Below are 13191 nucleotides of genomic sequence, written 5' to 3' on the forward strand. Positions count from 1 at the left end.
AATTTAATATATAAGATTCTATTGTGATTTATACATTTAAATAATATCGAAAGTATTTAAATAAAAAATTAATATAAAGCGACTAATATATAATTTACGTTATGAAATATTTCATGACATAAATTCTCTCAAATTAAGAAAATGTAAATGCTTATATGTACCAAGTAAACAAAGTGTTCAAGCTTGTCAAAATCTATCATTATTTTAATCAACGTGGATAATCTAGAAGTTTCACATCACCGACGGTTTGGTTATTAAGATTATCTACCTTACCATCTGTTGGTAAGATGGAAGGTTCCTGCATTGCTCCTCTGTCAATTAGCCACTCGGCGCCTCCCTCCGCGACAGTGCTGCATAGTCGTTGAAAACCCACCAATACTCTGCTATTTATGTCCGTTCCATTATTGGCTAAAAAACTTAAATTACTGCACTTATCTTTAACCACGAGACGGTAGTTTCCTATGCGGTCATCCGAAGCTGTCTCGATTCGAAGGCAGGCTGCTAATTTTCCTGTTGATTCGTTGCCGGGGTTCTGCCTGTTCAACTATAAGGCGAAATATAGCAGTATGATTTCTCTGCGAAGAGCCGATGAAAGTAACAAAGATCGCTTTGGTTACTCCAGCCTTCTTGGGAACAGCGTCGGATGGGATTGCCGCCCTTGGAACGCGACCGTACTCGCCAGTTTGGTCGGAATTTTTTCTCGGTCGGTTTTTCTCGAATAGTTAAGGCTTCCATCATGGTGACTAGCTTGAAAACTTGCTCTTGCAAAGGTTCGATCTTTTCTAGGGACTAGATCTTAGGCGATACCGTCAACAATCTTGGTACTTTGCATGCTGCTACGTTCAGTGAAGAGATTTCCGCTATTTTATCCACCTGCAGCGCCAATTTTGTAAGGTCGTGGTGTCGTTAATTACCAGAATATTTCGGACACTTTCGGGGAGCTGTTCTAAGACCAAGGATCAAAGTAGGTTATCACCTACTTAATTCCCAGCTAGATTTTTCAGCCGTTGAAGACATTGTTAGTTTCTCATCATCGAGGCCCGTTCGTGAAGTCACAGTCTTAATTTAGATTCTTCTGATTCGTGGAATGTATTTATTATTCTCGCTTTTACTGTCTAGTACATGCCCTTGTGTGTCGGAGTTCTTAATACATCGCGATAAAAGGTAAAACTGGTGGGTCTAGCTAGGTAATAATTTGTTGATGTTTAGTGTCGTCATTTCTGATCCTCACGAGTTCGAAGGCAGCCTCCACTTGCACGAACCATAAGTTGGAGTTTTTCCTTTAGAAAGACGGTAGCTTCTATATCGAAATCGAGAGTGAAAAAAGATAACCTCTTCATCATCTGTGATTTCTGCTTCTTTGAGGGTATCTCTTTTTAAAGAAGTGTGAATGATTTTCATTCCGAACTAATTATATTCCTGAACACGTCGGGATCACCAACTTGTGATTTCTTTTCTTGTTTTGTAGATCTCTTTCGATATGGATGCCACGAGCCTTTTCGGTAGTCTTCGGAAGTAAATACTCACAAGGTTTACTACAATAAATGTTTAATTCTTATATCTTCTATACCTCTGTATTTACAAACTTTTATAACAATTACAAGGAACACAAGAGACATGTCTCTATAGATTGGTGGCAGACGGCAGAGTGAATTGTATTAGAAAAAAATTTGTTTCTTCGTATCTCATAAATAAAAATAATACAATAAATAACAGCTAATTTATTCAAGTTGTAGAATCACCAGTTGTCAATATTCGGAATGTTAAGCAGTAAAATTGCTTCACACTTCTTGTGTTTTAGATGAGGTGACCGAAGTGAACTTTGTGTTTTGAATCTTGGTGTGCTTCGGTTGTGGAATGTAGGAGTGTCGCCACACTAGCTGCGAAATTGAAGCCATCTAGCGGCAAAAAATTAAATCCAGAAAACCACCTAACGGCAAAAATGTGAAAATTTGAAAATAGTATCCCCGTCGGACGAAACTGAGCATGTTAAATTACTTCTGCAGGTAAAATTAATATCTCAATATCTCACAATCAGCTCCTCCTATACTAACTTGTGTGAGGGCTCATCTTACATGCATGATGATACTTGACAATATGACAATTTTTAAAATCCATTACACACTGTGTCAAAACAATAAATCGCTATCAAAGTTTTTGCACGTTTTGATCACAGAAAAGGTACATTACAAGCGCCACGCGCCACTCAACTACTTGGCGCGAGACGCTACCCAATCTTAAAAAATTATCATATGAAACTATATAGGGACATAAAGAATACAAACTATAAGACATTCATTAGTTAAATAAAGTTAAACAAAGATATTATATTAGACTATCTAGGTATATAAAATGTATAAAGTATAAGACTAACAAGCTAAACTATGAAATCTTTAACGACTGGGTTATATTCGTGGAACTGAATTTGCCCATGTTGCCCGTCTCGGCCCCAGTCATACATAATTTTTATGTTCAATTATTTTTCTATATAAATTACAATTTTAAAAAATCAGGTGACAGATTAAAATAGAAACATTGCATGTTCAATTAAAAAATGTTTCAACAAATAATATTTGTCTATTTTTGTTTTAAAATATTCACAAAAAAAAAGTTTGACAGTCTTTAAAATATACTACCTTTTATTTAATTATACTTCATGAAATTAAGTTTTTCTTTAACAAAATTCAATGCTTTATGGTATTACTATAATATTAAAAAAAAATTTACGCTCAACACAGTGTTGTTTATGAAATAATTAAGGTGCTCAAATAGCATTTAATTTAACCGCGACGATTTGATCCCACTCACCCCTATGTAGAGCTTGGACTACATTTTGTATTTGTATATGAAACAACCTTGGACTTGTTTATTACAAGATGTCATGTGCAGTTAAAGAAATTTTTTAATTATTTTCGTAAAACGAAAACAAATTTAATCAAAAATTTACTTTTTTTATAGATTTCAAAACATCCAAGCCACATTATTACTACCAATATGGTGGAAAGGGAAAATATTTAATCTATCAAAAAAGACATTCATGTTTTTGTATTTATTTATTTTTTTTAAATTTGTGTAATAATATGGTTGTAAATAAAAATTAATAAATTTCGTCTGGCGGCGCTACCGACGTCTGCATTATAGACCCCGACTCTGACCTCTGGACTCTCTATGATCTACAAAAAGAAAGTTATTCGATAATATAGTAATAGTTTAAACATAAGTTTCAAACAGCGTAAAAAACTCATATAGAGACGTTTATTTATTATAATGTTGATTTGGGAAATCTTTTACCTAATTTTTTATAAAATTAAATAATGTTAACAAATATAACTTACATGGTTTATGTTCTTCCTGATTTTGTTGGAGCAGTTTGTACAGTGCATGTTTTAGATGCTTACTTTGAAACGAAATACAGCAGTTTTACATTGACATCATATCGGCGGTTCCTCCTGCCAAGGATTCTCCATCTTTTCAGTCACTGAAAAATAAATGGTATATTAATTTTCATGTACACGTTATTGACAATAATAAGGTATAACCATGGGTATAACTTACTTTGTAAGGAGTTAAAACTTTCCTCCAAATTCTCAGCGCCAGAGAAACTGCACCCGAGCACTTCTTATTGCGTAATTGACACGACAGCAGTCATTTCTGGCATTAGTCTTGTCGACAGAGTGCGAGCATTGTAGAGATAGGATTTTCATAAGTGTTAAGCAAAAAATTTGGGTTTGTTAATCGCGGTAGCGTCTGTAATGCCTAACTGCACCTAGATATTCAACGGTATAATACAGGCAATTGAGAGTGATCCGAATTGTGTCATGTTTGGTATCATTTTTATCGGCAGGATATAAGGGATACATTTGTACTATTTTTAAAAAAGATTTTGAACCAAAATCGGAAATTTTCAATAAGTGGCAATGAATATTTTCGTTAAAAACAGCAGTCTTCTGGCGGGTTCCTTGGGGTGTCTCGCCTATTGGCATTGGGCGCACGTCGGTTTATGGCCCGGCAATCAAAGCTTTATGGCTTTTTTGCAAAATGCAAATTTTGTTATTATGCGTGATATCATTATTAAAGTGATACAGATGAATTTCTTATGTCCTGCCAACTAAAATGGTACCAAACTTTATACAAATCGGACCATTTGCAACAGAATTAGAGTAAAATTAATTGTAAAAAACGTTTTCGAACATAATTTCTTTATAAATCATCCTACCTGTGTCGTATTTGATATCATTTTCACCGGAAAAACATAAGAACTCCATTGGTAATACTTGCATCGAAATATGATAAAAAATGTAGAATTCTAATCTCTGGTACGATTTCTAACTTTTGTGACTGCATTATTTTTTGAGCTTCGGACCCTTATTAGGGTAACTTCCGAGGGATCACTCAGCTCCTCATTTAAGAGAGATGTTCTGGGTGCAGACAGCTGTTACGATTTGAGTGCAGTTATGCGTTACACTACTGTACTATCTTGACAGATCTGGTTACTGACCATCCTGTACGTGTACCTGTTCGCAACTATTTATTGTTGGAGCGTCGGTAGAGAAGTTTCGTTATTTCGCTGCATTTTGCGAGATTTTGCGTTCGAACATCAAGTATTTTAAAATAGTTCAGTGTCGCGTAACAAATTGCCGCAATGATTGTAAGGATACTAAGCTCATTTTTTACCAAAGACTGAAGAGGTAAGATAATACATAAAACCAATTCTTAATAGTATTCATAATAATTAGTTGCGATATTCAAACATATAGAGCATGATGCCGTAAGTAGGGTGACTGGCAGCGGTTAAAGGATGCGCGTGGACATAGCTAAGCAGGCCCAAGGCTCAGAGGACGCGAACACTCCTGCATACGCACTAGGAGCGAGTGGACGTCACCGAATTTTGTTTCTTTTATGAATTGAATAATTGTGTTCTAGACCGTTACAAAAATATTATTGAAAGTGTATTAAGAAAATAATAAACTACTTTAGACATAAATAATTTCTTTCATTTACATAAATAATATCTATAATTTCAAATATGCTATTTCAGTTGTGCATATTTTTATTATAAAAAATTTGTTTAAAAAAGTAGTATACGTTAATTTATATTTGAACAAATAATTATTACTAAAAGATATTAGATATTAGTGATATGAAACTTGAAATATGTCTGCAATATATTACTTATTTTTTTACAAAAAATTTCTTTAAATGAATTATATTCATTTTCAGTGAAAACATTCACCATCAGGAGATACGTCATGATGACGTAGTGTTCATGTTCAATAGTTATAGGGTAAAAAATCATTTTTTGGTCTGTAAATATGAAAAATAACACATACGTGATCAGAGTCCAACACTAGCCTTCAGTCACTATGGACTTACTGTTCTCGAGAAATTCGGATGAGTCCTACGTCTCCCGCTTTTCGTTTAGTACTTTTCCATGACACCTATGGAGCTATAAAATGACCAACCAAAACCGCAAAGATTCCCATCTATAAAGCAATATTATTTATCTATGACCAGTGCGAAGACACAGCATACATGTGAAACGGAAAATATTAATACTAACGACTCCGTTCAGATGGCAAATATAATTTATTTTTAAAGATGGCATGTTTAAATTAGACGCATAACCTTTTCACGGTCAAAAACCGCATACTGTATCCTGTATCGAGTATTATACAGATGATACAGATCAGTTGGTTTAAGGTGTTAAGCGCAGAAGCGCTTAAGTGTACGTGTGTTTACATACGTAGATAAATGAGGTTTCGATGGAAGAGTACAATGGGTTCCAGAAGATTTGCACTCAAAACAAACTTTTTTGTGCATATAAGCATATTAGGCTCTTTTCTTTTGTACGAGGTTTCAGGTGAAAGTGAACCCCGATATGATGATAAATATCAAATTATAATGACGTCGATGGCAAGTATTTCATTCTACCTTTGTCAGATAATGTTAGACTTTGGTAATAATCATTTTTGTAATAAATTTTAGAAACCTGAAAACAAAATGACATCACAAACCATAGACAATCTAGGATTTTTACACGCATTTATAGCTTCCTTGTCGGTTATCGTTGTTTCTGAATTAGGCGATAAAACTTTCTTTATTGCTGCTATTATGGCAATGAAACATCCACGATTAACAGTTTTTGTAGGAGCGATTAGTGCTTTGGCGTTTATGACTATTCTTTCAGGTACTGTCATGCATCAATCATTTAATTATTTTATTAATAAACAAGAAGCTGTACTTAAATTAACAGAAATTACAACAAATCTACATTTTCTTTCATAACTGGAGAACGTAACACAATTTGACTTCTTGATAGAGTTTACAAAATATTTTTAGTTTTATTTTGGAATTATAAGGGATTAATTAGGTTTTAAAATAATTCAGGTCTTGAAAACAATTTGAAAATTACAGATCTATAATGATCACTTATAAATTTTACGTAGATATTAAATTCTGTCTAATTATTATCATATTCAAATTATACCATATATTTAGTTATCAAAATAGTAAAAGCAAACGTTCACCAAATCAAGAGCAATGAGGTGTTAAAATACGAGTATGTTCCAAAATGTTGGTAATATTTTGATTTGCTTCATAAATTGTCTATGTCCAGAACAGATTATTAAATGATATAGAATAAATAAATGACAATATTAAAACCCAATTTTAAAATTAAAAATTTAGAAAAATCTCAAAAGATTTTTAATGTTGGTATATGTATCAAACGTGTGTTGTAAAAGTGATACAATTCAGAAAACATGATTTTTGAATTTCCATTACTTATTGCAAAAATTCTATTAACTCAACTTAGTCTGGGAGCTGATTAAACAAATTTCTTAAATAAGTAACTACATTGTTTCAAGTTATTTGCAAGTAAAAAGTAACTTCTGCACAATAACTTCTGAAGTGACTTCTGAGTAACTTCTGAACTTCTAGACAATTTTATTCCTTTTGCCAATATTATTGGTTTAATATATCATTTTTTTCTAAACTCGCAAATAGTCTTTTGCTTTTTCTGAGAAACATACATTTTTGAGTTGTCATTTTTTAAGTACATATACAATATGATGTTTCGATTTGTAAAAGAGTTGTTAAAATTCTCTTTATAAGAAATTTCAATTGTAGTAGCTGTTAATATATTAACAGAATTCTACAAAGGAAATTTGGGAATCATGCTTAACCCATTCACAGTTGATCACAGTTGTTCATTATAATATTTAAAGCCTGGCATAAAGCTTTATAATTTTTGTTGCTATACTAAAATAAGAATTAACACAATTAGAATATTGTTTTCTGCCTATACACTTTCTTCTTACTTTATTGCAAGAAGTGTAGTTTTTTTTGTATTAAACATATTTTTTTTCTTCTGTTTTCTTCAGTTAATATTAACTTAGATTAAAGTAAAATTATTTGACCTTAAGAAATGTTTTTCTCAGTAAAATTTCTAATAATTGCAGTGAAGGAGAAACATGACACAAATAATTTTTAGCCATGATACACAGTAGATATTTCTGTGCAATGAAAAGTCCATCCATAACTATGAATGGGTTAATTTTGTGTCCTACATTAATCAAGGTATCATCAATATCAGTTACACTAAAAATGAGAAACTATTTGTTAAACTAAAAAGCCAGTTATTATTTCTATGTGATTTTTAGTGATCTTTGGATATGCTGCAACTATAATTCCACGTGCCTATACACATTATATTTCTACACTTCTTTTTGCTTTATTTGGTTTAAAAATGTTAAAGGATGGCTATTACATGTCAGGAGGAGAGGGACAAGAAGAATTAGAAGAAGTTCAATCTGATTTAAGAAAACGAGATGATGAGGTATAGACACTAAAAATCAAATAGTTTTAGACTTTCTTTGTAAATTCGATTGAGAAACATTTTGAAACTAGATTCTCAAAAGTTTTTGCAGGAATTAAATAATCTTAAAATATCATCATTTTCAGTATGAAAAAGAAACAGGAAGCACTCTAATACAAGATCCAGAAACTGGTGTTATTAGAAAGACTGTAAAAGTTAGTGCGCTTATGCTTCTTTCAAGAATATTTCTTCAAGCGTTTACACTAACGTTCCTTGCAGAATGGGGAGATCGTTCACAACTTACAACTATTATATTGGCAGCAAGAGAGGTGAGACAGTTATACCTGCAACATACATTATGTCATTCAATGTTTGTAAAGTAAAGACTTCAGTTTGGAAAAAATGAAGAAATTCTATTACTTTTAGAATGTTTATGGAGTTGTAGTAGGTGGAATATTAGGACATTCATTCTGTACAGGTTTAGCAGTATTAGGTGGCAGAATGATAGCTCAAAAAATATCAGTGCGAACAGGTAAAGTATAAAATATATTTAAATAACAAAATTATATTTCCTGAAAAATTAAAAGTTATATATAAATTATATTTTTTACAGCAATATAAAATTTCATACATGTTTGTTATTTCTAGTGACCATAATTGGAGGGTTAGTGTTTCTACTATTTGCTTTAACAGCGCTTTTTATCAGCCCCACAGAAGATGAATGAACACTCGAAACTGCTGTCTCCATCGGCCAGAAGTGGAAATACGGTCTTATCTCTATGGTAGCATGGACTTATTATACGAAGAGACCTAACATCCAATATATTTTTCTATCCCTAGCAAATGGGTCTCTACAGTCCCATTACCATTTTCGTGTCACTCTCGGCGTTATCGACTCATTCGAAAAATTGTGTTTTTTTTCGCCAGTATTTCGAACATAAACTACTTTGAATCATAAGATTATTTTAAAAAAAGAGATTATATAACTTATTTTGTTAATACATTTCAATAGAAAAGTAATTGCTTGCTTCAAGAAATTTTTAACATAAGAATTATGTAAACTTAATTAAGTATACTTTTTATGAAAATATTAGTAAAAATTAAGAAACGGTAGAAATAGCATGTGTATTTTTTGTACAAAAAATGTTATATAGTAATTCGAAGCATTACAAGTGTTTAAACAATTTCTTTATACGTATTTAACAGAGTTACTTTTCCATTTAAGGATTGATTTTAGCTTCTATTGTATTAAATTACGAAAACTCATTTAAAAAAAAAATTAAGAATCTCGTATTATTCTTTCGAATATTAAACATAAAGAATTCAAACATTTGCCTGAAACATAATTCGTTCAAAAATTGACAGTTACAGTTTAACGTGTAAAATGTATTATTATGTTTAGACAAATAGAATTGGTCTTTAAGATTCTGAAATGCTATTGCTATCTTTGTTTTAAGAAATAATTTCTGTAGAACCCTCCGTGCAAGTCGTTCAAGAGGTTCGACCTGAGTTCAGGATCATAAAAGAAAGTCCCCTTCGTCCGATTTCAGGAGAGCTTCTGTGAAGAAGTAAAATGTCGTGGCTAAGAAAGTCTAACTCACTAATTGTTTACATATGTGGTTACATTTCTGTATATCCGCCATGGCGAACCACCATGAGTGCCAGACATTATTTTATACACTTACAAACTTTTCTTTAATTATTGTAACATGTAAAAATAGAGAGCACGCCATCAGATCGGAGTAGCTAAGTAAGCATGGATACTAACTTAAAATACAGTTTTTTGACCTGCTCAAGGATTTTTATGAGTAAGAAAAGGAATACCCCTAAGACGAAGATAGCAATAGGGTTTAATAATCGAAAGTATGAAATTCTACATTCCTTATTTGATATTGACACAATTACCACCACTCGATTTTTTATGTTTTCCCGATGAAAATGATACGAAATACAATATAATTTGAATGATTTATGAAAAAATGATATGCGAAATTTTAGCCTAACTTCGTTAAAAATTATGCGATTTGCATAGTGTTGTCATTTTAAGCAGGAGAACAAAAGAAGTTCATCTCTGTTACTCCTGTTGTGCCAGACAACGCCCATCCGAGTAACATAATTGCGACACCCGAGAACGCTCTAGAAAGACACGCGTTCCGCTAAGCACGTTCCGCTAACTCAGCATCGACACCTCAACATTGTTACTAACAGAACCATATATGGTAATGTGCGACCTCACCAAAAAACGCCGAACAGAACTCGAGAGAGTCGGAAATCGAGGAGTTCAAGAAAAGCCACGGCCGAGAGCTGGTCGAAGCTATCACTGTAACCTTCCGAACTGTTCAGTACTTCTGCTCAATAAACGGAGTTTTGTTGAAATCACCCGGTGGATTCTAATCCTTTAACCGCTCGCGAACCCTAAGGTCATATCCCGTCCCTTGTCTTGCGAAGTCACCACGCGGGGCACAACACTCCCGTAAGAATATAACGCATAATAACAAAGTTAATATTTTGTGGCAAAGTCGTAAATCTTCGGCTGCTTGGTCCTAAACCCAGTTACGCTACTGGAATAAGTAGCGTAAACATTTACTATTACTTATTGAAATTCCCTAACTTTTGTTAAATGTACGGTATCGTGCAGGAAAGAGATTACTTTATTGATTTCAACAACTTTGAAATATGCTGAGTTCGGCGCCCTTAGGCGAAGCCTGTCTTGCGATACAGATCGCGACACTACCAGATATAAACAGTGCTTGAATAAAATGTAGTAAAGTTCACGGTGAGTTCCAACTCTTTACCCTGCCCAAGTACCCCAAAATCCTACTTCCTTCACACTTAACAGCGATCGGTGGTAGAACACTCTAGCTATCTGTAGCAGACGAGAGAGTGGCAACATAATTAACATGTTTTGAAACATACTGTACAAACAGGATAACCTACTTCCGATTTCAGTACCTTCTTCAAGTGAAATAGATTAATGTTTTCTGGCGGTTTTGTAATTATCGAGATTTTGAGCACCCTTATAAATTGGACAACTATTTTTGATTTCAGTACTTTTTTCGAATCAAATGGTAATAAACATTTTTTGGGGTGTTTTCTAATTACACATTTGGATGCTTAAATACTACTACATTTATATTAATTTGTTCATCGACATCAATGGGATTTCTCAAAACGATAAATACTTTCTAAATTTAGAAATAAACTGGCAATACATGTTTTAAAATTTTTAATTTAAAAAATAAAAGTCTTGACATTATGGTGCCTGCTTTCCGCTTCTGTAATCGCTGTCATGGCCTCGGCACAAGTCCTGCCGTATTTGTACTGCTTCTGCGTTTAGCTCTTTCATCTGTAATGTTGAAAATAAACATGATTATTATGTTACGGACGGAGTTCGTAACTCTGCCCGTTCCATACACAACCACCCCACTGGTTAATTATGGAATGTATTTTTACAAATAAATATACTTCTATGGGTTCTAAACGCGTAGTCCGAGCCACTACTCTGTTTATGAATTGAATATGATGAGACAGTAGTCGTGATAATAGAGCGACTTTGAAAGAGAATCTCGGCTACGATACGCAAGTATATCCAAATTTTTAATAATTAATTATCCAAGAAGGATAATGGTAAATGGGTTAGGAAATCATCTAGTTCCATACGGGCCCCGCTACGCGTGGCTGATTTTCCCGAGAGGTGGAGGCTTATACTAGTACTGTATTTGAAAAAGTAAAATAATCAACTGAATATATATATATGTATATATATATGTTTTGTATTGCTAATATATATAATGCTAATGCTATTTCCTTCGACGCATGCCGACTTTCTTGTTCGGAGTACAACTGTAGCATCTAGCGCGCGTACCTAACGCTACCGCAGTCGCTCGGACGGCAAACTCGCGCTCTCATTGGCCGGTGTTTTTCATTAATAACTCGTTAACGAAGCCTCATCTTACATTTTCGCTAAGAACAAAGTTGTTTCAAATCACCCCCTGAATCACCCCTTTTAAGGAATTGCGACATTTTTGTTACACCCTGTATACATAATCATTTATATCAGGGGTGGCCAAGCTCCTTGATAGTCCGAGCCATTTTTCAAAATTTAAAATGTTTCGCGAGCCGCAAGGATCAGATATGTCAGGGCGGTGACATTACCGACAAAATTAGGAAAAAACAGAGGTTTACGCGCTGACGCTTTACGTCCTTATATTGAAAGATTTTGAGATGGAAAAGGACTCATTCGATAGAGGAAGAGGCGACCTCTTAAATTGAGGAAAATCGCATTTCCACGATATTGTGCTAACTCAAGGAAGGGTGCTCTGGTGTGCTATGAGTGAAAAGACCATTAAATCGTGAGATATTTGCAAAAATGTCACTTCGGCAGCCATCTTGCTAGTTTACAACAGCGTCTGTTTCATGCTTACAGTTTGTAATTTTACAGTTTTCTCAACGTATAGTGTTTATTGGAGTTTAAACGGACCAGAGCACCCTGTAGTGAAGTCTACTCGTAGGTTCTGTACCCGCGAAAAATTCATTTATGCAAGTGTCGAGACGTAAAGTGTAATTTGCAAAACCGTTTGTCTCTCTCGCTCATCGCGTATACGTGTATGACTTTCTTTGTTTGTGTGAGCGCACGCACACAGCTCAAAACACAAGGAGTCTGCCCCCTTAAATACGTATTTAGAAGGTATACAAAAATGGTATTAAAAAAATTTTTTTTGTTACAACGTTGCACTTAGTCTTTCATATTTGTCGTCAGTAATTCCAAATACGGAACGATAATAATTTTTTAAAATATAATAGCACAAAAATTAGAAGGGACCTCGGGTACATTTATCGAGAGCCACAAATAATCCTTCAAAGAGCCGCATGTGGCTCGCGAGCCGCAGGTTGGCCCCCCCTGATTTATATAATAAAAGAAAAACGGATGTGACACGCACTGTATCAAAAGATCACGCAATTGTAGAGCAACTATATATAGTGGCGTGCAAAAGTTCCCGGCCAGATCCTTTTTGTAAGTTTTCTTTCAAAAGACAAGTCAAGATTTTTCAAAAAAATCAACGCCATTTATTCTTCATAGGTATTTATTTAAAGGATAAGTAAACTAGCTTATTCAAAAATTCCCGACCAGTGTGTTTAACAAAAAAATAAAGATTGTTTTCGATTGATTAACAATGTTGCGGTACAGTACTTGACATACTATAGTTAATATTTTGTAACCATGCCGTGTGCAGCAATAACAGCAGTATAGTGACGAGGCATTGATTCTATTAAACGAGTAATGTACTCTTGTGGTTTTTTACTCCATTCTTCTCTTAAATTTTGGAACAATTCTGCTTTGTTAGAACTTCTATGTTTCCTCATTTGACGTTTTA

At 33.7% G+C, this 13191-nt stretch overlaps 1 protein-coding gene and 1 long non-coding RNA gene across 4 annotated transcripts; one reads left to right on the top strand and one right to left on the bottom strand.

Annotated features, from left to right (window-relative positions):
* Positions 1–3118: 3118 nt before the first annotated feature.
* Positions 3119–3986, bottom strand: LOC143180698 (uncharacterized). Its single transcript, XR_013002167.1, has 3 exons — positions 3556–3986; positions 3336–3478; positions 3119–3173 (listed from the first exon to the last, which is right to left on the bottom strand). It is a non-coding gene; the product is annotated as an uncharacterized LOC143180698 (long non-coding RNA).
* Positions 3987–5589: 1603 nt separating this feature from the next.
* LOC143182017 (putative divalent cation/proton antiporter TMEM165) lies at positions 5590–8982 on the top strand. 3 transcript variants are annotated; one of them, XM_076382757.1, is made up of 7 exons: positions 5590–5913; positions 5986–6187; positions 7662–7837; positions 7963–8031; positions 8096–8145; positions 8295–8348; positions 8465–8982. In XM_076382757.1, exons 1-7 carry the CDS (start codon positions 5752–5754, stop codon positions 8535–8537), a joined length of 786 nt encoding a protein of 261 aa, XP_076238872.1. In that variant the 5' UTR covers positions 5590–5751; the 3' UTR covers positions 8538–8982. The 3 variants fall into 3 exon arrangements, with proteins under 3 accessions (XP_076238872.1, XP_076238881.1, XP_076238864.1); XM_076382766.1 differs by having other exon boundaries at positions 5591–5913; positions 7963–8145; positions 8465–8550; XM_076382749.1 differs by having other exon boundaries at positions 5593–5913; positions 7963–8145; positions 8243–8348; positions 8465–8980.
* The last annotated feature ends 4209 nt before the right edge of the window (positions 8983–13191 follow it).

Source organism: Calliopsis andreniformis, chromosome 1 (genome assembly GCF_051401765.1).
Source record: "Calliopsis andreniformis isolate RMS-2024a chromosome 1, iyCalAndr_principal, whole genome shotgun sequence".
Lineage (NCBI taxonomy): Eukaryota > Metazoa > Arthropoda > Insecta > Hymenoptera > Andrenidae > Calliopsis > Calliopsis andreniformis.

Coding starts and splice junctions, on each gene's coding strand:
- LOC143182017 (XM_076382749.1), top strand. CDS start 5,752: ATGAGGTTTCGATGGAAGAGTACAATGGGTTCCAGAAGATTTGCACTC. Junction 5,914..5,985: donor AAATTATAATGACGTCGATG/GCAAGTATTTCA, acceptor AATAAATTTTAG/AAACCTGAAAACAAAATGAC. Junction 8,349..8,464: donor AAAAATATCAGTGCGAACAG/GTAAAGTATAAA, acceptor TGTTATTTCTAG/TGACCATAATTGGAGGGTTA.